At 39.6% G+C, this 26,702-nt stretch overlaps 1 protein-coding gene across 3 annotated transcripts; it reads left to right on the plus strand.

The window, feature by feature from the left end:
* Window positions 1-68: 68 nt before the first annotated feature.
* Window positions 69-26,702, plus strand: HNRNPK (heterogeneous nuclear ribonucleoprotein K). 3 transcript variants are annotated; one of them, XM_065406959.1, is made up of 16 exons: window positions 69-153; window positions 3,013-3,087; window positions 3,210-3,292; window positions 4,243-4,340; window positions 6,030-6,086; window positions 7,596-7,639; window positions 8,617-8,689; window positions 9,275-9,388; window positions 10,675-10,803; window positions 11,716-12,023; window positions 12,211-12,265; window positions 22,043-22,093; window positions 24,322-24,343; window positions 24,421-24,503; window positions 24,930-25,099; window positions 25,854-26,702. In XM_065406959.1, exons 3-16 carry the CDS (start codon window positions 3,244-3,246, stop codon window positions 25,885-25,887), a joined length of 1,287 nt encoding a protein of 428 aa, XP_065263031.1. In that variant the 5' UTR covers window positions 69-153; window positions 3,013-3,087; window positions 3,210-3,243; the 3' UTR covers window positions 25,888-26,702. The 3 variants fall into 3 exon arrangements, with proteins under 3 accessions (XP_065263031.1, XP_065263032.1, XP_065263030.1); XM_065406960.1 differs by lacking the exon at window positions 69-153 and adding an exon at window positions 346-491 and having other exon boundaries at window positions 25,914-26,702; XM_065406958.1 differs by lacking the exon at window positions 69-153 and adding an exon at window positions 348-491.

Genomic DNA, 26,702 nt, shown 5'->3' on the forward strand with positions numbered 1-26,702 from the left:
GAGACCTTCGCCCATCTCGGAGACGGACGAGGGAGGCGGAGTTTTCACAAACGCCATTTTCTCTCCACACGACGGAGGTTGCTCTTGCCTCCCTTACACCGCTCGCTGGTTCGTGTTGCTGTCGTAGCCTTTATCGTGACTCCTGCCTGTCAGGTAAAGGGTGTCCGACATGCCGGTGCGATACGGAGCGACCGGAGAATAAAGCCGGGCACCTTTCTTACGGTTTTCGGGCCCAAATAGATTTGCGTAGCTACCACGGAGGGCGGGGCTAAGTGGGAACCGCCTTTAGCCGCGATGGGCAGCTCTACTAGCCAATAGAGCCGTGACGTGCCATCTTGGGTTGTAGGCTGAGCCAATAGGCTCAAAGTGCTCTGTGTGTGCGCGTTGGTGGTGGGGGCTGCTCCTTCCCACACCCCTTTCTCTCTCACACTCGAGTCGGTGGGGCAGGCGGCTGGTGTGTTGCTGCCGGGGACCAGCGAGCGTGCAGCGCGGTAAGACGTAGCCAGGAAAGGCCTGCCCTGAGGGGAGGGGGGAACATCGCAGCGCGTGGGATTTCTCCTCCCGCTATAAATGAAGTCGGGCCCCGTTTGCGCCAATCCGTCTCCGTCTCATGACACAGCGATGCGGGCGGCCTGGTTGTAACCGGGCATTGGCCTACACTGTCACGCTGCCAGCTCCCTTCCCGCACCAGGGCACTGCCTCCTTTGCACGGGGGCAGAAGTCTCCCCCTTCGCTGGGGTGGGTTGAGTAGGTTAGTGCCCTGAGGGATTGTAGCCCCCCTCGCTGTGTCCCCGCACACGCTGAGTTTCTTCCCCCTCCCACCGCAGTCGGCCATGGCGGATGGGAGAAGCGCTGATCTCCGCGAGCTAGTTTTGCTAACGGTGTGGGATCAGGGCGCGCAATCGGGGAGAGGCGTCTAATCTGCGCGGCGGCCTATGACCCAGGCAGGGCCTGTGTCGATTTCTGTGGGATCCGGGTTGGGTCTCGGTTCCCACAGGGCGATCGTGGCAGCGGGGGGCTCCTTTCTCGCTGGGAGGCCTTTATCCGCCCGAGCAGGACATGATGCGAGGGCTCCCAGGCGCCTCTTTTGTGTCCGCCCGGGCAGCCAGGGGGTAGGCCTCCGTGTGGCCGCGTGGTGGTGGCTTTTCCGCTCCCGGCTCCGCCTAGCAGCGCGTAGGCGCCATTACAGCGGCCGCCATTTCTTCTCCCTGAACTGCCGCCGGGAAAGAGAGAAGATCCGGAGTCATTTCGGGGGGAGAAGAAGAGATTATATAACTCGGCCGGTCGGCCTCTTCCTCCCCTTCTGAGCGCGACGCGGCCCCCGGGTGGCTTAGGCTGGGTGGCTCAGCCAGCGGGGGGGTTGGGGGCGGGACAGCTATCTCAGAGCCGGGACCGGGACCGGCCGAGTCCTGCGGCGGGCTGCTAGCTTCTCAGACAGCGAGTGTCCCGCTTGTTGGGCGAGAAGGTTGGGGTGACGGCCGACCCCCCCCCCCCCCCCCCCCCGCTTCGCATCGTGCGGTGCGGCTGTTGTGGCCAATCTCCGCTAGCTCCTCCCGTCCCGATGCGCAAAGGGGTTACACCCGCACAGGGCAAGTTGTAGGCACTCTAATCTCCCTTCCGCTGCCCTAATGAATATTGGTTCTTGTACAGTGTTTATGACTTAATGTTTTATTCGTATAATGCTTTTGAATCGCCATTTTCTAGCCTGCACTATAGCCAGCGTGAATTAGCCACACACCACTCCAGTTTGGGAGCATTCCAGCCGTCTCTGAGCAGCTCAGTAAATATGGGGCGTATCAATGGCTACGTTTATGGGCTTTCCTAGTGGTGTTAGTAGCAATGTAAATAAGGCTCGGAAATGTAACGGTTACATCCCCAGGGGCATATATATTCACAATCCATTTGAACTTTCTGGAGTTAACTATTTTCCTCGATTGTGGCAGAAATACAGAATTGAAAATATGTCTGCACTAGACTTTTTCTATCCCCCAGTTAATAGTGGTGTTAATTTCAGATAGTTAATATACATTTACAAAGGTTAGTTTGGACACTCTCCAAATATTTGTTTCTAGAAATAATGCAACCTTTTATAATATTACTATGGGTAGTGCCCATTGGTCTGCATAAACATGTTAACTACTCTGAATTAATCAACAATATTAAGTCAAACTTCATGGCGAGAATACCAAGTATTCTAAACCAGCATGGAGTTTTTGTTAGCCTAGGAAACCCATTTTTTGAGTGTTCAGTTGAAATGGGGATTTAAAGAATACTGTTCAAATCTATAGTTCATAAGATTTCAGACAATGCAATTTTTGAACATTCTTATGCAGACTTACACAAGCAGGCAAATGTATAGTTTACACTTGAATGCATTCAACTGCTTTTAATGTTTGATAGCCGTTGTATATGTATACATGAGGGTAAAATACGCTTATACAATGCAGTGCTTTTAGTAAAGTCATCCTATCTAAGTTTACAGGTAGATTTTATCATTTTAACGACTCATAGCTGATGTTGCAGTTAAAAGCCCTATTAAAAACAAGTTGATGTGGCTAAAACATTGTTACTGGCTATTGTAATTATACTTGAGTACTCTCCTATTTACAGATAGACTGTGGAAACTCCTCAAAATAAGATTTGCATAAGTCTGAAGTGCAAGTGTTAGTGTACTGTGTGTAATAAGGATTGATTTGGCTCATTTAATTTTAGAATTTGAAGTTCCCATTTGTTGAGTAAAATGTGAATACTGAAATGCTGCTAAACATAATCTGAAAATTATGAACAAATGCAAAACAATATTTCAATAACTACATTTTAACTGGAAGTGGGAAAAATCAGTTGTTGGCCTTTTTATGTTAAGGCCTCATGCTGTCTGAGTTCTAAAGAAAAACTGGATAATAGTGTTAACAGTGAAAGCTCAATGCATCAACTTCGATGTGCTTTCGTTCAAGACTGTGACAATAACTGTAAATGAACAAGACTAAAACTAATGTATGTTGGTTTTCATAGGCTACTGAAGCAATAGGCTGTTGGTTTTGATCCCGCCCAGAACACTTCAGTTTTGCTCTGCAAGGATATATAATCGTAAGTTCTAGAAGCAGTTGTCTCTTTGATTTGATTGTTCCTTTTAGCAAGATGCACACTTTGATTTTTTTTTTTTTTTTTCTGTAAAGAGTACTTGTGCTAGCCTTTTTATTCTTTAACAGGTTCCATTTACCAATCTAAAAATAAAAGGTAGTGATGGAGACTGAACAGCAAGAGGAGACCTTTACCAACACAGAGACAAATGGTAAGTTCTATAAAAGAACTATATATATAAAACCTTAGATGTACTGAATGTTTTCAGGACCGTGGGTAGCAGTACCTCTTATGCATTGATTATGACACTTTAGAATTTCTCAATGGTCCAATAATGTTACATTTTTAATTTTGATTCAGTGCTGTGTGTTTGGGTTAGCTATCTTGTCAGTGCATTACTGCATGTTTTTGTTTAGCATGTGTGTATGTTTATACACACATGCTAATCAAATAAGTGTCAAAGCTAAGGATTTAAAAATTGTTTTGTTACCCATCCATTATTTAGCTTGTATTTGTATTCAACAGAAGTAAGTACTAGTCAGCATCATTGTTGCGCGCTTTTATTTACTTAGTATTTTGCACAAAAGAGCTACACATAGTGCTTACTCAAGATCTTCTAATCAGTGGTAAAATTCAAAACAGCAGCAATAATTCAATTTTCATAGTAATTGATGCCAACTTGTAAAGAGAGTATTTGAATTGTTCCATTGCAAATTATTCCAGTAGTACTCAGCAATGGGGTAAACTGTTTTCAACCTTTTGGATATGTTAGTGTTAATCTTTTGAGAATTTTGTAAATTCTAAAACGTTCTCATGATGACACTAGTGCTGTCTTAATAAATCGTGAGTCCTAAATTTCATGAAAGCAACAAACCCCCAACATCTTGGTTTAAACTGTACTTCATAGATTATAAATGATTGCAATATTAAGGTCATCATTCTGTAAGAATCTTAATTACCACAGTTCTTGTATTGGAATTGTAAATTATTTTGTTACAGATATTCAGTATATTCAGCTTATGGATTTGACATTGGTATCCGCTTAATCAGACAGAAAGCTTAATCAAGAACATTGATCCGGGTGGTCGAAGTGCACACGTTTTGAATATGGCATAGAGAAAGCTAAATGAGTGTTTGCATTCCTTCCCTATGAAACTATAGGAAAACGTCCTGCAGAAGATATGGAAGAAGAACAGGCTTTCAAAAGATCTCGCAACACTGATGAAATGGTAGAACTGCGCATCCTGCTTCAGAGCAAAGTAATATACTTGAAATATGTTGCCCCTTTAAAGTGTGTTGTAGTAATTATGTAGACAATCAAAGCAAAGCATATAATCTTGGTGCTTGAGTTTCTAGTTGAAGGTTTATAAATAAAAATGTAAAGAAAACCTTTATTTTTCACTCTGCTGAGAGAACTAATGTGTAGTGTTGTAGCAGAAATAGCAACACTGTGTAGTTCATCTTTTAAAATAGTCAAATGAAACTTGACTGGTTTGGAGTATTGAATGTGGTGATGGGATGTTGCAGATCAAAAGTGATTATTTTTTTTAATGTAATTTTACAAGGATTAGTCCTTAGTGATTTTAAGGTCTCACATTTTAAGCCAGTAACCAAGAAGTTAAACAATAACAGCTAAAGTGCAGGCTATTTCCTGGACTTGGACTAAAAATTGCTTATTTGAACCCAAATATCATTCATTAACCTCAGATAATAAGGCTGTACGGGGAACATTGTTAAATTGGGATCATGAACTTAAATATGGGGGAGGAAATTATGCCTGTGAATTTTGATAATTCTGGTTTTCAACAGTGCTGTTTTTAAAGTTACCCTCATAGTAAACAAACAGCAGTGTGGAAGAATACAGGGTAGCTCCTCAGTGGATGTACATTTTTATATGTCAGTTTACTCTAGTTTAGGATTTACCCCCACTGTGTCTATCTTTATCTGCGACACTGAGACAGAAGGTGATAATCTTGCTTTGGCTGACTCCTTGGTTCTCTCAGAAATTGCCCTACAGTCATCAAAATTTGGGCACAGCTTGGTTTTGCATTTTGCTCAAGTAAAGTATTCTATTTGGGGGTTTTAGTGTTGGGATTTACGTTTCTTTAACTGTACGTGGTATTCCAAGAACCTGCTGCATAGTAATCAAGAGATTTTAATATACCAGTCAGTGTAACAGCCTAGTTTGATAGATTTATTTGCCAGTTGAACATCTAGACTGTTGCAAATTTATTCTGCTAATCAAAAACTTGAAATGCAGACTTACTCAGAAAAGTGACCGTCTAAATTGGCATCACCTTACTCAGCAAATCTCTCTATATGTATTCAGTTATACCTACTTTATTTTTTTAGTTGAAGTAAGATTTTTACCGTTAACTTTTCACAACATGGTGGATTCTACATGTGAACTGGGAGTTGCATAGGTGTAATCAAGGGCAACACTTGGACTGTAGACCCTTTATTACAAGTAGTGGTCAAGGAGCATTGTACAATCTAAAAGTCAAATTTTATAGTGCTGGCAATTAAGAGGATAAACCTCTTAAACTGAACAGATTTAATCTGAAAGCCATTGACCTACACAAGAAATGTGGAACCTCATAATGCCTTTTTTCTCCAATGTCACTTTTCAGAGGTGAACTATATCTTGATATTGTAGTGATGGAGACTGAAACACCCAGAAATTTAAAGTTAACATGGAAATTTGATTAGATTGCAAAATTTTGCTTTTTCTTAATTGAGCATTAGCAGCTCTATCAGCCTTTTTTCAGTTTGCATAGCTTGTCTCAGTTTCTTCACCATCATTTAATTTGAACCCTTTTTAAAAAAAAGTCTTTAAAGGCATCCTAAAATCAACCTGGTGCAAAAGTAAATGTCACTTTTAAACTTACTTCTCTTTGGAAAAAATAAAATTCGCATTGGCATTGTGTAATTTTTGAATATTTTTTCAGAATGCTGGAGCAGTGATTGGAAAAGGTGGCAAAAATATTAAGGCACTTCGTACAGACGTGAGTATTTGAGAGTTTGAACTAATTTAACGATTCTTTCAGAACACTGCATTTAAACCTGATTACATGCATTTCTAGAAATTGAGAAAATCAGTTGTAGACCTCAGTAGTCTAGTTACAAGCCATTTGTAATGACTGTTAGACTAGATAACCTCAAGGTTTTTGAGTTTATATTGTAATTAAAACCCAGATTGAGTTATGTTGGAGGAGGTTTGTATTAAACCTCTTCGCGTTTTAACAGGATTCCACTAAATTATACACTTCAAGTGAGTTAACATCTTAATTAGAAATATTGACAGAGCTTAAAACCCTTAATTGCACCATTTCCCGTATGTGTGAATCAATTATAGTATTACTGAAAACCATTGCAGGTGGCTGGCTTAACCCAATTGTAGATGAATATTTTTTAAACTTCCTTTTTTAAAACTGTCCATCTGTTCTTACTTTAACAGCTTGCACATGAAGCACAAAGACATTAATGTTAAGAAGATTGCATGATTTAAATATGGGTATAGAACAGCATAGAAACATTTTATTCTGTAACTTGGAAGATTTTAAATGATCATGATTTATCTACTATTCACATTTTATAGTGGGTTGACTCTTGTGATTAGACACATGTTCAATATAAATTCTATAAAATGTTTATAAAACTTGACAACACTTAAAAAGAAATTTCATTAGTTTACACTCTTGTTCTTGACATCAGATATGATTTCAGCAGTTTTTCTTTCTTGAAAGACACTTTGTTAAACACAGTATTTGGTAGTATATCATTTCACAGTTGATATCAGATTGGTCTACTTTTTTCATTAGATTGTTTAAATTTTAAATATGTAAACTGAACTCCTTGAAAAATTGTGCTTGGAAGTTCATAAACACCAACTAGAATTGAAAATGGTCAGGAATCATATGTACATTAACTGACTTCTTTGGCAGCTAGTGTTTTTATTAAAGGAAAAAACAAATCCAGATATTATATATAATTATCTGGAATATTAACGTTCCCAGTTTGCCCAGGATTTCAGTAATCTGAATCTCAACAGGTTTTGTGTCTACCCTCATGAGCCAGCCTACTACTGAAACATCGTATGCTAAAAGTAAAAAGTAGTATAGTTAGATCAAGTAACTCATTTTAAGGTCCATAAATGTTAAGCCACAGTCAATGTAGCAATCCGTTATTGTGTTAGTCTTCAGAACAACTTAATCTTGTTTCATTAATTGAGAGTAATGAGTATAGTTTGTATTAAATTAAAATTTATTGCTTTTCCCCCTTTTCCCTCTCCTTGTTTTTTTGGCCATATATCTCCGTTGCCCATGTACTGGATCGACTTGCCCCTGCGTTGCCCATCATGACGTTGGCCCATCCGCCCCTGAACGCCCATGTGAAAACCCTGGTTGGCTATGCCCAAAAATGTGCTCGTTGCCAAACGGGTGCCATACTTGACAACTTCCGATTGAATGCCCATGCCCAATGCCAACATCCACGAACGCCAATGATCAATGCAGTACAATGCCAGTGTTTCAGTCCCAGACAGCAGTGGCCCCGAGCGGTATGTCCCAACAGTTTATGCCTCACTGCCTGATTAGAAAGAGAGAAATGTATTTTATTACCTGCCTTTTATATAATTAAATAGTATCCCCTTATAGACGGTGTATTGTTTTTTTCAAGTTTTCTGTCTTATTTTCCCCATTAAGTCTTTTTGTCACTGAACTTTTACGTGAGTTGCCCACCCAAACAATCCACTAATTTTATTTCAATGGAAGGAGCACAGCTTCAAGTGTTGCATTTTCGCTGCATTGTAAATCAAATTGTTTCAAAATAGTCTCTCGCTCTGTCTTTGTGGCCCACCTTGCTCCCCCAACATTGCGTGTTCATAATTTTTTCTGAATAAATGCTAACTCTCTGGTTCACTTCCCTTCACTTCTCATTTGTGTTGTCTTTTTATTTATTTGTGTTGTCTTTTTATTGTGGGGTGTGGGTTTTTTTTTTGGTTTTTTGTTTTGTTTTGTCTTGCATTGTATTTGTTTTCTTGCAGAGCCCCATTAGTAATTTCTAACTGGTCTCATAACCTTACTCCGAATATAATGTTCACCACTTGCATATCCCCACTTTTCCTATGAGAAGGTGTGCCAGTTTTACCAATGTAATAGCGAGGATATCCTAAATTAGTGGTGGTGGGGAACACGAATATTCACTTCGACTTTTCAGTTCTGCGTCAGTTTCTTGCCCACTTAATCTGAGCCCTTCCAAAATCCCATTTTCTCTCTTGCTCTGTCTTTTGCTCTGTCTCTTGCTCTCTCTGCCTCTGCAAGACCTAATCTTAAATTTATCATGTGTATATATTGGGCATAAACAAAGATGCATGTGTTGTAAATTCAGTAAACAGGTTTACTTTAAATGGGGAATACTGTAAATTCTACTCTGTAGTAAGTTTGTTGTTTGAGTTCTATGATTATGAATGCAAAACTTACTTCTACTTTTTTTTTTACCTTCTCTTTATTATCTGGCACTTGTGGCCTTTGACAGCATATTGAGTATAAGTGCAGATATTGAAACAATTGGAGAAATTTTGAAGAAAATTATCCCTACCTTAGAAGAGGTATGCCTTTTTCTTCTACTTGCATCTTCAGAAATATAAAACATCAAATGACAATTCTGTCTGTGCTGTTCTTTATATGTAAATTAAGCTTCTTTTAATTGAGGGAAGTGTTACAAACTCTTAGACAGTAAGTATCAATAATTTAAGAGATCAGTTTTTGGATTCAATTTATCACAAATTGCAGAAAAAATTGTCTTAAGGCTTAACATAAGTCAACTGTGAGCTACAAACATACAAGAATTTGATACTTCACAATTACTAAAATGCTTCCAATAATCAGGCAAAAATGGACATTGAGAACATTCCTTCCTAAACGCTTCATTTTACTTGCTCCGGTTCTGATGTTGCAACATGCTATCTTGACCCCACGCAGTGCTACATGGTTCTTCAGTGGTCATGTAGTCAAAGCATAGCAAATACAGAAACAAATTTCAGTCTTGTTGGCCAGCTATAGATCTGTTTAGAAGTTTGTAAGATCTGAAAGAATCAAAATAGCCCTATGCTAAATATTTATACGAGAAAGATTTGTGCTATATTTTGCTGATCTTTTTTTGTGTACAAGTTTTCTATGAACTTTTACCACAGTACCAGCACTACAAAGGAAGTGACTTTGACTGCGAGCTAAGGCTGTTGATTCACCAAAGTCTGGCAGGAGGAATTATTGGCGTCAAGGGTGCTAAAATCAAAGAACTCCGAGAGGTATCATAATTTTCCGCCCTGTTATCCAGTTTGGTTTTATAAGCTATTTACTACTTTTGTATTTATAGGTGGGTTCCAGCATGGGGGTGGGGGGGAGGTGCAGTCAGTGACTGCTGTATCTTTAACACTGGCAATGTGACTTATTCAGAACTGACTTGACATCAGATTTCCATGCTAGCAAAGGGGTCTGCTTGTACATAGCTTATTGTAGGATTGGCTACAGTGAGCCAGGGACAGATGGTGATAAAGCCTAGGACTTCTGGTCCATCCTGTCCACTAAAGTGCACTGTGTTGACGTCTAATTGGATCACTCCTTTTTTTTTTTTTCTCCGCCCCCCCCCCCCAAAAAACACCTTAGAAACCTGTGAAGAGATCCTTAACGTTTTTGTTTATTTTATAAATATACAGTATTTATAACCATTATATATTGTGTTGCATGGCATGGACACCAATACAAAAAATTTAGGCTATGTCGGGTCAAATAACTTAGTAAATGTTTACCTAGCTTTTGGAAGGATATGAAAAATAGCCTGATACTGATAGAGCTAGTCCTACAAATTTGTAAAATTATAGTTGCTTAGAAGATTCTAATATTTTTCACATACTGCTGTTCGGTAACAAATTTTTACCAATAATACCTAAATCCCTGACTTCTCTTAATTGGTGTAATGGTTTTTATATACAAAAAAATTAAATTTTTCGTGTCCACTGATTTTAAATTTATATACTGATAAAATTGATCTATTATTTAATGTTTAGTCTTTCATTTTAAACCATTAATAATTGAGATGCATCATTAGCTTTTCAAAACAGATTGGTATAATTTAATTACTTGAGTTTTGTATTGTATAAAATAGTTAAATATTTAATATTTCAACTGTAAAACAAAATAGGCAGTCTAAGAGCTTTATTATTTCTGTACCACATTAGACAATGACCTACATTAAAAGTTAAATCTATCCTATCATTAAAATGAATCTTGGGTTACTATAACTGAAAGATGAGAGGAAAAAAATTTCTCCTTCAGTTTGTGCATTTGACAATGTTGTGCAGAATCGGTTTCAGATGTTTGCTGGGGAGCTCAGGAACCAAATGTACCTGAAAATTACTAAGAATTTTAATTGACTAGGTTAAGTTGACCATATTGTGTGTGTGTGTGTGTGTGTGTGTGTGTGTGTGTGTGTAAAAACACACACAGATATTGTTGGCTTTTTTGTTAGTTTTCTTGATAAGCTATTAAAGTTGTGCTTAAGTACTTCTAGTTGAAATGTTTCTTTTTTTAACAGAACACTCAGACCACCATTAAACTTTTTCAAGAGTGCTGTCCTCATTCCACAGACAGAGTGGTGCTTATTGGTGGAAAGCCTGATAGAGTTGTGGAATGCATCAAGATCATCCTGGATCTTATATCAGAGGTAACATGTTTTTAGATTAACTTATTAAAAGATCAGTATTTTGTTTATGAGGGGCCTAGATGTTTTCAAGATAGGTGCATGACACTTCAGTCTTCAGGGTTCCATTTCTATTCTAGCATATGGAAATTATAACCAAAAGTTTACTATTTGGCTACTGATGTCCTGTGTTAAATAAGTTTCAGGCCAATTCTAGAAAACATTCTCTTTTTACAATAAAAAAAAGGCAGTATTTCTACAAAAAAAGCATTGGTCCCCTTCTCTTGTATACTGAATGATATAAAGGGAGTCCGGGATGGAATAAAATCAGAAAAGAATGGGCACAGAAACTGAATTACTCTCTGATCCTTGAGTGGTGTCTCCAGCAGAGTTGAACTTCATAGGAAGCATATTAAGGCTGTTGTCTACACCTGACAGCTTACAGCAGTGCAGCATTGCAATTCAGCTGCGCTGCTGTAAGAGCTCTCATGTAGAGGCTCTGTGCCAACGGAAGAGATCTCTCCTGTTGGCATAATTAATCCACCCTCAATAAGCAGCGGGAGAAGCTCTCCTGCCGACATGATGCTGTGCACACTAGCGCTTATGCCGGCATAATTTGTTTTTCAGTGGGGTGGAATATTCACACCCCTGAGCGACACAAAATTTTGCTGACATAAGTGGTAGCATAGACATTGCCTAATAGGGAAGTTCATGCTCGTACTGCCTCTTCTGTTCCTGTTCTGTGGATAAAGTGAGGACATGCCAGGGTTGCTAGATGTACTCTTCACAAACGTGATACTTATCAAAGTGTACAAGGATAATTTTCAAACTCTTTTTAAATTGGTGGTTTAAAGTATTGTTTTATACTTTTGTGTATTATACTGAGGTTTATTAATTTTAACAGTCAAATGCGAACTGTCTTTACTTTTTAATTAGTCTCCAATCAAAGGACGGGCACAGCCGTATGATCCCAATTTCTATGATGAAACATATGACTATGGTGGCTTCACAATGATGTTTGATGATAGAAGGGGACGGCCGGTAGGATTTCCAATGCGTGGAAGGGGAGGCTTTGATCGAATGCCTCCTGGTCGTGGTGGGCGTCCCATGCCACCATCAAGAAGAGATTATGATGACATGAGCCCTCGCAGAGGACCCCCTCCTCCTCCTCCAGGTCGTGGTGGCAGAGGTGGTAGCAGAGCACGTAATCTTCCTCTTCCTCCTCCTCCGCCTCCTCGTGGCGGGTGAGTTGTTGTGCAAAGACCTATAAAATTATTCTAAAGAGTAGAATTTGTTGATTCCTATTTGTGTTTCCTGTGTTCGTTGCAGATTATCAAATTGAGTTAGTAATTTTGAACTAAAATGTGACCTTACATAAGTGAAAATACGTAAGTTACACACCAGTTTTGTTTTGTTTTTTCTTCATTGTAGAGATCTTATGTCTTATGACCGGAGGGGCAGACCTGGAGACCGTTACGATGGAATGGTAAGGATTTTAATTTGTATTGTAATTTACCATGTGGTCACGAAAAAACCTTATTTGTTTTTTCTCTTTCAAGAATTGCCTCTTCAAATACCTGTTTTTGTTTCTCAAAGTTCTAGCAAGCAGGGGCCCATCAGAACAGTGCAAAAGGAACACTTCACAGTTCCCTCATGGAAAGGGACACTTAGGACTGAAGCTACAAGGGGCATACACCACTGCCTCAGCCAGCTTGTTTTCCTGCTGTTGTCAGCTGTGGTGCTCTATCAGTTTCAGCCTGTGCCCTGGCTGAAACGCCCAGGCGTCAGTGTGAACAAGGTGTTGTCAGTGTGAACAAGGTGTTGCATTACTGCATAATCCCGAGTGGCCATTCTTGTCATTGTTTTGCAATCCGCTGCAAGAATGTGGATATGCCCTTTCAAAGCTCCGTTTCTGACAGCGGGCATGCTTATCTGCCCGTGACAAAGCAACCATTACTGTGGAATGCTGCTGCTGTGAGTGTGTGTGTGTGGGGGGGGTGTCTGCTGTTGTCTGAACTTACAAGACAGCATGCTGACACACTCTCAGCACCCCAAAAAACACTCTTCCCTCTCCCCCACATACACACAACACACTCCCTGTCACACTCCACCCCACCCCATTTGAAAGGCATGTTGCAGCCACTTGTACGCTGGGATAGCCACCACAATGCACTGAGCTCTTGCATCGCCACAAAGAGACTAATGTGGCCACACCAGTGTGTTTGCAGCTGACCGTGTAAACACGGCAGCGTTTTCCCAGCTGCAGTCTCCGAAGGCTGGTTTAACTCCTAGCGCTCTGCATCTGCAAGTGTAGCCATGCCCTCAAGTCTCCACTACCTCGCCTTTTTGTCCTATGACCACATGGGTGCTAATAGGCCACTTCATCTTGAATATGTGCTAACTACCCAAGCTAAACAGTGTGTTGGATCTTGTAGATAGCTGAGACACTGTTAAGCCATGTCTACACTGGCAAGCTTACAGCAGTGCAGCTGCATGATCACTCGTGTAGCCACTATGCCGACTTGTCAACATAATAAACCCACCTAAACGAACAGTGGTGGCTATGTCAGCAGGAGAAGTTCTTCTGCCCACATAGTGCTGTGCACATCTTGTCTAAAAGTGCTTTTCATAGAAAAGTATCTAAGATGTTAAGATCTAAAGCTATTGGATCTTTGTGGCTTTGTGTATTCTGAAGCTTCTGGGACTTACCATCATGGCTTCAGAAAAAGTGATGGAGTGCTATCCTGACTTAAAGTTGGGGCCATCATTTGAGAGATGCCATTGGTCCAAGAATGATTTTGAGTTAAAAGGCAAGCCAAATATGAGCATTCAGATGGTTTGCTGCTTTCTATTCTAGTGTTGTTGGATCCTGCTGCAGGTACTGCACATTTGGCCCCCAGTGCAAGTCTCAGATGTCAGTTTCCACTTTTCTGCATATTGTCACCTGCCCTCAGTTACCTTGAATATCTTATCACTCATGTTCTTCACTTGATTTTTTTCCCTCTAGATTGAGAGTTCAGGTAAATTCCAGAGGTACCTGGATTTCAACTCAATCTGTACTCCAATCAGAATTTATAAATTTGATGTTTCACAATGGCTTTTCTATGCCTTCTGTCTCTAAATGTACCCACAAACATCTAGTTCAGCATTTCTCAAATGCGGCCATCAGCAGCGGCCCCTCCCCAGGGCCCTGCCTCCCTCTGGGGAGACACAAGTTGGAGGAGCAGGCAGTTAGTGAGTTCCCCACCTTCCTGGGAGTGGCAGATGGGGTGGGGATGGCAGGCTCCAGCCACGGGGCTTCGGGCTCTGTCCCCAGGCCTTGTCCCCTGTGTGTGGGGCTTTGGGTTCCATTCCCTGGCTGTGTGGTGGCGGGCTCTGTCCCTGAGCTTGCCCCCACCCCCCTATCACCTCTGGCCCCTGCTGCCTCTGAACCCACCTCCCCATCCGGGGCTTAATTTGGCCCCAGGCTTGCTGGGGCTGAGTAAGTCTGCTGTGAAAAGTGATACTAACAAACATACAAATACCACTTTTCACGGCAGACTTACTTATAGCTAACAAGTTTAAAAAAAAACCCAAACCAGCAACCCAAAAAAGCAAAAGAAACAACAAGAAAAAAGACAAAAATGTTCAAAGCACCTTATTTATGTTTCTATTCTGTTTTGGTCCAGTAAATAATAGAGATAACTGTACATTATTTGTATTATTGAGTCTGCAACAACAAAAAACCCTGCATAGATAAATGTGCATATTTATTTGTTTTTTCTAAAGTTAATTAAGTATTTTAGGGGAAATTGTCAGAGCGGCCACCAGCAAGAGTTGGTGACCCTGAGGCCACCAAAAAATGAGTTGTGAGAACCCCTCATCTAGATCCTTGTTTACATTAGGAAAAAATAGACTTGTGATTTTTACCAGTGATTTTGAATTTTGCTAGTAAGTATGTGCTCTTGCAGCTATTTTCCATTAACTTCTCTTGTCCTTCGCAGTTTGTCAGATTCTGTCAATACAGCCCATTTGTTTCATGGTCACAAGGAGCCTGATGAACTCTAGGGGACAAGAGAAGTCCATAGAGAGATTCCTAGTCCGTCTACCCTGACAAAAGTTACTATCTTTTCTATAAGACAATCGTCTCTGTTGTCTAGAGAGTGAGGATTGAAGAGTTCACAGAGAAGCCTGGGGTATTTTCTCTCTCGACTCCTAGAAACTCTGTGATATTGATTCTTTACCTTATTCGATCATTTTTTCTTGTATTAAGGTTAGAATTGACCTGTTCACGATGTCTGATCACTGGATTAGTGATTATAAGGCAAGGTTGAGCATAAACTGTCAGTCTTTGAGTGTTTCTTTCCATTGCTCCAACATTAGGTGGTGGTGACTTGAGGGTAGTTTTTAAGGCTTCTTGATCCAGATGTCAGAAAATCTGGAGTTGGAAGTGGCTTTAACTCAAGAAAAGACTTAAATGTACAGTCTGTTTTGGAATCTTGTCAGAACGATGCTGTTTTAGCAGATTTCAGTAATCTGTCACTAAGAAGCAATGTCTTTGGTTCACCCCTGCATCCATAATGCCTGTGGTGAAGAATCTGAATAATCTGCATCAAATCCTCTATCAAGGCTTTTGCATATTCCTTTTTCTGTCCCATTCCTGGTTCTCTGTTCTCCATATCTGCAGAAAAATCTGGAGCAAAGGAAATTAGGAAGAAAGGCTTAGTTGGCTACTAGGCATTAAGTTTTGCCATTTTTCAGGTCATTCTTTTCTTACAAATTTTCTCCCAGGCATAATTATATCTGTAATATTTTCTGTTTGATTTTTAAGAAAGCTAAATATCCTCTTGCAAAATTTCAGTGCATATTCATTGACAGTGTTGAGTGATCATAGCTGCAAAGGCTGTGGTTACCTGCTAAATCTGCATAGACATGCACAAGTGAAGTCCTCAGGGCTCCTAGCTGGTATGAAAATACACCTCTACTTCGATATAACGCTGTCCTTGGGAGCCAAAAAATCTTAATGCGTTATAGGTGACACTGTGTTATATCAAACTTCCCCCCCCCCCCCCCCCCCCCCGAGCGCTGGTTCATCGTGTTATATTGGGTTGCTTTATATTGGGGTAGAGATGTATGTCCATTGAAGGTTGGACCCCTTCACTAAAATAAAACAAAACTACACTAACAGCCTCGCTGTTCAGGCTGTCAGTTTTGATTCAGAAAGAAACATTCACAGTAGTCATCCACTGTCACAACAAATTTCAGGTTTCCTCTTCTTAAGTCTTGTTGAGGGCGTGTGGAAAGTGTATATCAAAGCTCATTTTGGGCACCAGGGAGATGAATCACTGAGGTAACAGTGATCTAAGGTATTGTTCTCTACTCTGTTGGCTCAGTCTGGAACCTCAGAGAAGGCAGTAAGTTTGATGAGACATGCCTTTTTCTTCTCTCTGTAGCTCTTCCATGTAACATAAAGTTGAGCATACTGATCTGTGATGTTAGAGTTCAAGAAAGCTATGTGATCCAGTTGCACTCCATCCTTATCCAATTCTTCGATACTTCACAACCTGCTATGGCAGGAAGTTACTATCCTTATGTAACAGGGAAGTAGAAATTTCTCAGAAGCATTGAAGGGAAGAGTTTCCTCTTGTAATTGTGAAAGAGTTTTGTACTCCTGCATCTTCAGAAATTGAACTAATCAACAGATGCAAATACCAGATGATATTGCCTTCCATTTGACAACCTCCAATCTCATGTTCTCAAGACTGGTTTTCATATTTTGATCTGTGTCTGAAAAGACTTCTGGAGTGATGTGTTTACTTGGATGACTGATCGAAGCACAATCTCTTCAAAATATTCTCTTCACATAGTAATGTTCTTTATTATGGACTCAAACATGGAATAAACCTAGAAAGTCCACTCTGTCCCATTCAAGCCAACTTTTATTGGGTGTCCTTTGATTGTTTGGTGACCTTTGGGTACGTCTTCACTACCCGCTGTATCGGCGGGTAGCAATCGATTTATCCAGGATCGATATCGCGTCTCGTTAAGACGCGATATATCGATCCCCGAACGCGCTCACCGTCGACTCTGGAACTCCATCAGAGCGAGCGGCGGTAGCGCAGTCGACGGGGGAGCCGCGGCCGTCGATCCCGTGCCCTGTGGACCCCAGGTAATTCGATCTTAGATACTTCGACTTCAGCTACACTATTCGCGTAGCTGAAGTTGCGTATCTTAGATCGATTTCCCCTCCCCCCCCCCAGTGTAGATCAGCCCTAAGAGTCGCTCTCAGAACAGAAGTCTCAAGACTTGAGAATGCATCTTCCTATCTTAAAACAGCTACAGAAATCAGTTCACTTTTTTTCTGTTCCCTCATATTACAAGCTTAATTCACTTTTATGATCATGTATACTCTGCCTAGAACTGCTGCTTCCCCAAAACAGATTGAATCCATTTGCTGTTCTTAGGGCCAGCAAAAATTCTAATGTCCCAGCAACCTCAACTGTACATGTGTGTTTTGGGAAGTATGGTTCTATGTGAAATATAAAGATGCTGCTCCTGATTGGAGACAGAGCCTGTAGGAGTAGTGATACATAAAGCATAAGATCTTCCCAGCTACCTTCACTTAACAGGAAAGGACAATTCTCTGGCAGAATGTCTGAATCTCAGCAGAACCAATATGAATATAGTCCCTGAAGGACTCTAGTAAAGGCCATCTTCAGAAAGTAGGATCACGTTTATATAACTCTAATGACTCAAAAGACAGCACAACATTATTCTGATAAGACAGGAAAAGATCCAGCATTCAGCTGCCACATGGCTGGATGGCATTGAAGCACACAGGAGTGCTTGTTTTTCTCTTCCACTTTTTTCCTGTTACCAGCATGAGTCCTATTATTCTCTTATCCCCAACTTGTGCTTAGCACTTTTGGTGTCAACATTTCCTGCAGTAGTCCCAGCTCTCTTGTCTTAGAACTATTAGATTTTCTATCCAGATTGAAGGTAAATAGATTTGGTAGTTTGAGAATTTTTAAGTTTCGGTTATGAACTTTGTCTGACAGTTAAGAATCATTACAAATCTTCCAGATCCTGAAAAAGGAAAAGTTGTTGCTTTTTTTTTTAATTTTTGGTTCTCCTCACTTAAAATCCGTTAGATTGGAATATTCAAGTCTATTTTCTCAGATAAGAGCTAGAACTATATATTGCTAGACATTGGATTTAATCTAGTCCAGGCTAGATAAATAGTTGCCTTCAAACCAATTTTTTCCCAAAAACTTTTATAGAATGGACATGAATTATGTACAGCTGGGAATTGCAAACCTAAGACGTCAATCTCCATTTCAAAGTGAAACATGTTTCCAGATTTATAATTTAGCTGCTGTTTCTGTTCTGCTCATTGAGAAGCTGTGTCATGGTATGTGTTAATAGTTTATTAGATTTTAGAAAACGTTAATTATCAACCAGATTGAAGCACATACAGTGAATTTTGATCTTATTTTCTTTTGTAATACTAAATCTTTAAGAAATCTCATTTCTGATGTTTAAAAATAAAAAGGAAAAACCACTGTTGGCACATAATGTTTCATAAATAAATATTAGCAATATCTGCACAAACGGATGGTTGACATTGAAGGTTATACACAATTAAATTCATTTACTAAAAGAAAAAAAAGCTTCTAAGGAAATCTGATATAAATACTGAAGCTGTTGTCTTTTCTGGACAGTAAATGAGTTTTTCCACTTCCATGTTGCTTCACCTTAAGCTGTAAAAAGTGCAATGTTCTAATTAAAACTATTATAAACACACTTAATGGGTAGCTTATTAGGAATATAGGAATTACCTTACTGGTGGATCAAGCTAGTGGTCCATGTGGTCTTCTAGCCTCTTGCCAACAAGGACCAGTACCAGAGGATTCAGAGGAAGGTGCTGCAAGAAACTGCAATTAGGGGATAACCTGCCCCAGGGAAAGTTTCCTTCTTTTACCAGTAATTTGAGGCTGGTTTTAAGCCCTAAAACGTGAGGATTTATGGGGGTGGAGGGACTGGTGCTTTTGGTTTTTTAATGTGTTTACTATTACTCTGGATACTCTTGTTCATAGAAATGTCTAATTCTTTAATCCTGCTAATTTCTTGGCCTTGATGGTGATTTATAGCAGAGAGTTCCACAGAATAATTGTGCATTGTGTTTTAAAAAAAAAAAAAAATCCTAAAACAATAAGCAGTGTTACTACACCTCTACCTCGATATAACGCTGTCCTCGGGAGCCAAAAAAATCGTACCACGTTATATCGAACTTGCTTTGATCCACCGGAGTGTACAGCAACCCTTCTCCTCCTCCTCCTCCTCCTCCCCCCCCCCCCCCGCACTGCTTTACCGCTCTATATTCGAATTCGTGTTATATTGGGTCACGTTATATCTGGGTAGAGGTGTACTTAAGTTAATTTACTGGGATAATTCAAACAAACTGGAGGTACCAATAGATTGGAAACTTGGACAGTAGCTACATGAGAGGAATGGAAAGGGATTGATAAAGACGTTACTTCCTTGACAGCTGGACCTGTAGTAGATAACACATAGTTGTTTTCTTTATCTTCCTTATTCTTTAAATCTCTCTTAGGAAACCTATCAAAGAAAGGAAAAGAGAAGATTTATTTCCTTATATTTAACAGGGTGTAATTTATCTATAAAGAGTGGGAGGGGAGATTCTAAAATGGGCAGTGTGCAGATTTCCACAAATGCAGGTGGCAGGGGGGAGAGAGAACATTTCTAGCATTTTGAAAAAGTATCAGTATCCTAATAGCTAATCTCTAAACACAGATTCAAGTTTTTTCCATAAGTGTATATTTCCAAATTAAAAACTCCATTAAACTGTTGTTAAAGTTGAGTACATACCATTATCATAATGGTGAAAGCATTACAAGGGTGTTGTAATTATCCCAAATCCAGATGTTACAAATCCAGGAAATTCAAATTGTTTAAATCAAAAGAAATCCAAACTTGTTAACCTTAATTGCTTTAAAGGCCAGCTATATTCTACCCTGCAATGATGCCAAGAGAGGAGAGGGGAAGCATCCCTGAACACTTAAAAATTCTGTTTAATTTAATCTGGAACTGCAAACACTTACACGCTAATAAATCTATTGTGGTTGAATGGTGTCACGACAGGATGGAATTAATGTTATTTTGGGATGCTTTTGCTGCATAGTATAACATGTTTGGATTTTTTTTTGACGTTATTGGTTCTGTTACATTATTGATTTGTACTCAAACCTTAACTCCAGTTTGACAGTTTTATTACCATGTGATATTTCTAATCATTTGAAGATAAGATGTCACATTTTTTTTAAAGCAAAATTCACTAGCATGATTGGTCTGCTTTGTGTTAGTGTAGATGGACGCAAAGCAGCCTGCGTATATTGTCAGATACCCCAACTCCTGATATTCACACTTCCCTGTGCATATCCCCTAATTTTCTCCTTCTTCCATACATGCACACCAGTTACCCCCCCCTCCCGCCAGTACCCCAAATTTTCTTAGAGACCACCCACAAATATCCACTTGCTATTGCTGATGAGTAGACCTGGTGCAACAGGTAGCTTTTCTCTCCCCACCCCCACCACCCCATTACTGAACGTTTCTCCTTCAGCACAGCAAATGCTCACTTTCAGAATGGTCATAGCCTTCCGTTGCTCCCAGTGTGGATGACGTCAAGCTGCCCTAGGGGAAGATGGTAGCCCCTGACAGCCACTGTAGGGCGCCACCAATCCCATTGGGAGTAATGGGGAATGGTGGTCATTTTCAAATAAGTCATTTTGTTGATGGCAGCTTCACTTACATTGGGTTTTATCAACACCAGATTTTTTTATTTAACCTTCAGTGAGTTAATTGCCAACTAAGTCAAGTTTAACATGTTAAACATTAGTGTAGCCACTCTCTGGATATTGATTCCATGCTACAGATGCTTAGTCTTTGCCCTAAAACACAGGGTAACAAGCAGTTTCTTGTGGAAAATTATTGGTGAGGCTTTGCTGAAGGAGGAACTTTTCAAGTCGAAAAATAATGCAAAAATGTATTAATCCTTTAAAAAAAAAATTTTTTTTTAAATGTAGCCAGTGTATGAGACTTCGGTTATTTGTAATTATTGATGGGTCTGTATGTTCAGTTAAGATCACTTGGGACATATGTGATGTAACTTTTGAGTACTGGACATCTTAAATAACCCATTAACTGAAACTAATTAATGGGTTTATTTCCAGCATTTTAGGAAGTTTATTCTGTGCCCAAAGAGCGCTGTAATTTCAGGAAGGTTGTGCTGTAAGGCTGTAACACAGTGGTATTAGCCCTACTTTGAGTACTCAGACTTAGCTGTGGAGCCACAAGCAGTACTTGTGTGTAAAACACAACTCAGAGATAACTGAATCTTTTGACAATAGATGTTTTATGTGAATCTCAAGGTCAGGAACATAGTCCATAAGTGGAGAGAAGGGAGAGTAGGTTGCACCTTCAGCCCAAGTGAAACAATTCTGAATGGGGATATCTTCCATTGTTTGCAGTGTTGTAGCCATGTTGGTCCAGGATAATGGAGAGACAAGGTGGGTGAGATAATATCTTTAACTTGACCACCTTTGGTGAAAGAGCAGGTCCTGAAGAACTCTCTGTAAGATCTAAAGCGTGTCTCTTTCACCAACAGAAGCTGGCCCAATAAAACATTACCTCACCTATCTTGTCTCCATGAGTAGGGATACTAAAGTAAGGAGGAAGTACAATTCCCGCTCTGCAAAAAGGAGAGAGCGCCTTAGCTTCCCACTCTTCTTTATTCTTCACTCACTATTGAAATGAGGGTTCATCAGGCAGAAGAATCTGAAGTAAAAGCATGAGGGTTTGGTGCTTGGGGGTAACTTCTGCCAATAAGTGGTAAAGCTAACTCTGAGTACCCTATTTGTCTTTTGCATCCTTAACGGGAAAATCTGTCCCATCCAAAGGGCAGAGAATGAGTGATGATGAGCCATTTCAAGCTCCCTCCTCCAAAAATAAAAGGGAGGAAGCCCTGCCACTGGCCAGAATCTAGAGGAAACAGAATGGCCCCTTTGGTTCCTTCTCCCTTTTCAGTATTCTGTACTGGGGCAGGTGGTTGGGAGCACAAGGGTATTCCCCTACACATCTCCACCGTGTGTGTTTGTACACGCACACCTTCGCTTGGTTAGCTATAGGTCTGCTTGAGGACATGGACTCAGATACATTTCTCTTTTTCCCCATTCTCTCCCTTTACCGTGTCCCGTCTCACAAGATGATGCAATGTCATGTGGACGCCTGTGATGACATACAACCACCAGAATTGGTGAGTGAGCTCCTTCTTTCCTTTTTATTTTGGTCTGCTATTAACACTGCTTCTGAGGGAGTGCCTTTTTAGCTGGTTAAGGATGTCCTCCTCAGACAATGAGAAGGACATTGGGCAATTCTTCAGTTTGGGTGTAGCCCATGACAGGCTTGTGTAGTACTATGAAGTTATAGAAACCTGCCATTTAGTGCTTTGGCTACAGATTCATCAGGTATATTCTTCATTTGGGATTCCCGTTTCTTGAGAGCAAGTGCTGCGATTACTAGGCTTTCTCCTGGGGATTGTACTACCAATTAATATCCCAGAGTACAAATGTGCAGAAGCTTTGTCAAAGGAGATAATGGTAAAGAGACTCTATTGTTATTTCAATATCTTGCCTCTTTAGATCCACTCTCCCCTTTTGCCCCTTTTTTTAGTCCTAACATTTGATCCATGAGATGCTATTACTCTACCACCACATCACTTGCTGCTTTGCAGAAATTTCCATTACAACAGCACTGTTTGTGCTTGTATCCCACTGTGTATCTGCTGAGGCAATGTACTCTAACGAGTTATTGGTAAGAAGCTAAATATTTTATTGGGTTTATCATGCTAAATTTTAATTATGAAACTGTTAAAATTGGGTTATTACATACACTTATGGATAAGCATCTTATCAGGTATGCATTGTTTGGTCTATAGCCTTTGTACTATTTGAGTGTACAGATAAAATATAAAATCATAGTTTTGAATGAAGCCCTGTACAGTGGCTTTCATTCTCTTTTTGTGTTCCACTGTAAATTCTGTTATACTGCATTGATAACTCTATTGCTAAGTAACATGATTACACCATATTCGTTGCTTAGGAACAGATGATTAACTGAACACTTGGTTCTAAATAGCTTCCTTTTTGGCATAGTTCTCAAAAAGGACCAGAGGTAGCAGGTAAATGCGAGATTATTTTAAGGAGCAACTCAATTAGAAATTCTGCAAACCAATAACAATTCTGCATGTTCCCATATTTCTGACTAATTTGCTGAATTATAATTTGAATTTTAATAAGTATCCAAATCTAGTTAGTTTTACACATTAAAAAAGGGGTTAAGAGGTTACACGTGATTAATTAGAGGAATCGGTTAAAATATGTTTAATCAGGAAGATTGGATAATTAAGTGCATAAAGTGAAGAAGCACTGTAGACATCAAGTAAAGTTCCATGGGAGTAGTGACAGTTTTCTGCACTGATCATGTGCTCTGATTCTTTTTAACACTTTTCTACCCTGGATTGGGGAGCGGGGGGCGGCTATGGCTATTGGGGAGGCACATTATATTGGGGCTAACCTTCTTAAAGCACTGCCTTACAATTGCCACTTGATTTTGCCTAGACCAGTGGTTCTCATATGCAGTTCTCTATGGGTTATGTGGGCTGCATGGAGTCACATGGGTCACAGGTATGTGCCAATTGGGCTGCAAGCAGGCTGCAGGCTGAGAACCGTTGGCCTAGACCTAGGCAGAGTGAGAGGAGGGCTGATATGATCTGCAGATTCAATAAAAGTCACATATTTGGGCTCAAAAGAAAGTTTTAGAGCACTTGAGCTGTTATCTCATACCAAGTTGTTTAGGTGGCTTTGAAATGGTGAGCTTTTCATTTCTGAGTCATAAGTTCGGATCTTGGATCAGTAGGTCACTACTGTGAGATGTCCACTTGGTGGCATATCTAAATACCATTATTCACATTCTTTTGTTAACTTATTCAGATCCTAGGTATCATTGCTATGTATCTCACTCCTAGATGTTTCTTCCAGAGTAGGGCTGAGGTACATGGGCTGGGAAGATTGTGCAGAGCAATCGTTTTCTTTCTGTATATGCTTCTATGGCACTGTGATGGGTTTTTTTGCACAAAATGGGGTTAGTCTTCAGATGGTATGTCTACACAGCAAAGAAAAAAATCACGGCTGGCCCAGGCCAGCTGACTTGAGCTTGTGCTGTGGGGCTATTTCATTGTTCTTTAGACTTCCAGGCTCCAGCCCAAGCCTGGAAATCTACAGAACAATGAAACAGCCGCACAACCTGAGTCCGAGTCGGCTGGCATGGGCCAGCCATAGGTTTTTCTTTGCTATGTAGATATACCCAGAGTTAACAATTCAGCACCTTTAATGAGTGCTAAGTATATTTGCTACAAAAGTTTGTCTCATCTAAATGTTTGTTTCGTTAAATAAGAACACTAAGCTTTTTTCTTTTTTCCTATAGTTTGAGGGTGGGTCTGGATATGGTAAGTTCATATTTATAGATTTTACGCATGATTTATTGTTTAGTATTATAAGGACTTGATGCATACGTTTAAATCAGACTATTCTTATGCAGGGGGTCGTGGATCATACGGTGATCTCGGTGGACCCATCATCACAACACAAGTAACGATTCCCAAAGATGTAAGTATTTTATTCTTTTTGTAATTTTGTAATAGCTCTCTAAAACATCTTCCCCAGATTGTACAAATGAACCAAAAATATTTCAGATGCTTACCTTTTTCTTTCTATACTGTACACATTTTTCCAAACTGCCACTCTTCGCTTATTGGATGTTCATTTTGTCCATTTTACAAAAATAATTAATAGTAAAACTTAGTATTTTACTGATCTTGAGCAATGAAAATAGACTAGTCAGCTTGATTTTTTGCTTAGTCAATTTGACTATTTCTCACAAATGCTGCAAACAAATCGTTGCCACAAGGGAGCAATTTCCATTGGCACTCTTAAAAATCATAGAAACTACTGAGAGTAATACCTTGAATTTTGTAACTGCTTTTACAGAGAAATTTTATATTAAAATGTAAATGACTGACTTTTTTTTTCTAGTTGGCTGGATCTATTATTGGGAAAGGAGGTCAGAGGATCAAACAAATACGTCATGAATCAGGGGCTTCGATCAAAATTGATGAACCTTTAGAAGGCTCAGAAGACCGGATAATAACTATTACAGGCACACAGGATCAGATACAGAATGCACAGTATTTACTGCAGAACAGGCAAGTTGAAGTTTTAATGTTGCACTCCCACTAAATTCTAAAGCTCTTCTTCTCTATTTATATGATGTAGCTTTTAGAAGGCAGGGTTTTAAAAATATCTATATTAGGACCTGACTTCTACACTTGGTAGTTTTGCCTTTATTCTCTTTTGTTCTCCATTCTTACTAAAATGAAGACGCCCTCAAAACTAATCTTGCTGGAAGACGCCTTAACCAAGCAGTCCTCTCATTTCTCTGGTGAAAACTGCTGCAAAAACTACTTCTAATAAATTATATAGAGCCTGTAGAAAATATAGAAGATTTCAGTGGATGTTGGTCTAGTTCTGTGTGGAAGACTAGTGATTTTGTTGTTTTTAGATAACTAAATCGACAACAAATCGCAGTCTGCCATATGGCACAGGCCATGCCTCTACAGGACAAGTTGAAAACGATTGGTGCTGTTAATGCAGCATTTCACACCTTACTGGCATTACCTTGTTTTTTCTGCCAAATATTAACAGCTTTAGATTTAATTTGCTTAATTTTTCTGTATTAACATGTTGGCTAACTAGTAAATGTTTTGTGATAATTGACTTGAATGTTGGACTTCAGAGTACTAATGCTTAAATGTGAATTAAATCTTTAGTCTTTAAAAATATGCAAGTGTTTTGAGAACTTGTAATTTTGATTTTTTTTAAAAATGTGTGTAAATATTGATGCAAAAATGTATGTTCAACCATTCTAATACATGCTTTTTTTTTCTTTTTCTTTTATAGTGTGAAGCAGTATGCAGATGTTGAAGGATTCTAATGCAAGATATTTTTTCTTTTTTATAGTGTGAAGCAGTATTCTGGAAAGTTTTTCTAAGACTAGTGAAGAACTGAAGGAGTCCTGCATCTTTTTTTTTTTATCTGCTTCTGTTTAAAAAGCCAACATTCCTCTGCTTCATAGGTGTTCTGCATTTGAGGTGTAGTGAAAGCTTTGCTGTACACCAGATGTAATGTTTTAGTTCCTTACAAATATTTGGGGGGGGAACAGGGTGGCGCGCGAGACTAACATTGGAATTTTGAAACAGCAGCAGAGAGAGTGGTTTTTATTTTTGTTAGTTGGTGGTAATCTGTAATGTTTTTCTGTAACTGTTGTGAACACCCTGCTTTATGTACACTGTATTTTTTTTTGAAGGGAGAAAATATTAGTAGTCCACATGTTCCTGGCATCCATTCAGAGCAGTGTGCAGAATGTAATACTCTTTTGTAAGAAATGTTTTATGATTTTTAAAATAAATTTAGTGAATCTATACTTGGTTGTCTTTTTTTAGATATTCATGAAGGTAATATCTAAAATTGATGCTCTTTTTTGCCGCCCCCCTCTCCCCCCGCAAGAAATTGTAATTGAAAATTGCTGTTAAGTTCTTCTGCTTCTGATATAGACTTGTGTTTTGGCAAATTAAAGTGTATTGGTGAAAATACCATGGTTCAAAGCTTTGCTGCTTGGGAATAAATTGCAACATATGCAAAAGTTGGGTTGGGTTTGGGTTTGTTGCAAGTGTTTGCCCCTATTTACCTGATTTGTAGCACATTTGTCTATATTACTAACTGTATGTGAATAAAATCTTTAAAACTTTG

The sequence above is a fragment of the Emys orbicularis genome, chromosome 6 (assembly GCF_028017835.1).
Source record: "Emys orbicularis isolate rEmyOrb1 chromosome 6, rEmyOrb1.hap1, whole genome shotgun sequence".
Lineage (NCBI taxonomy): Eukaryota > Metazoa > Chordata > Testudines > Emydidae > Emys > Emys orbicularis.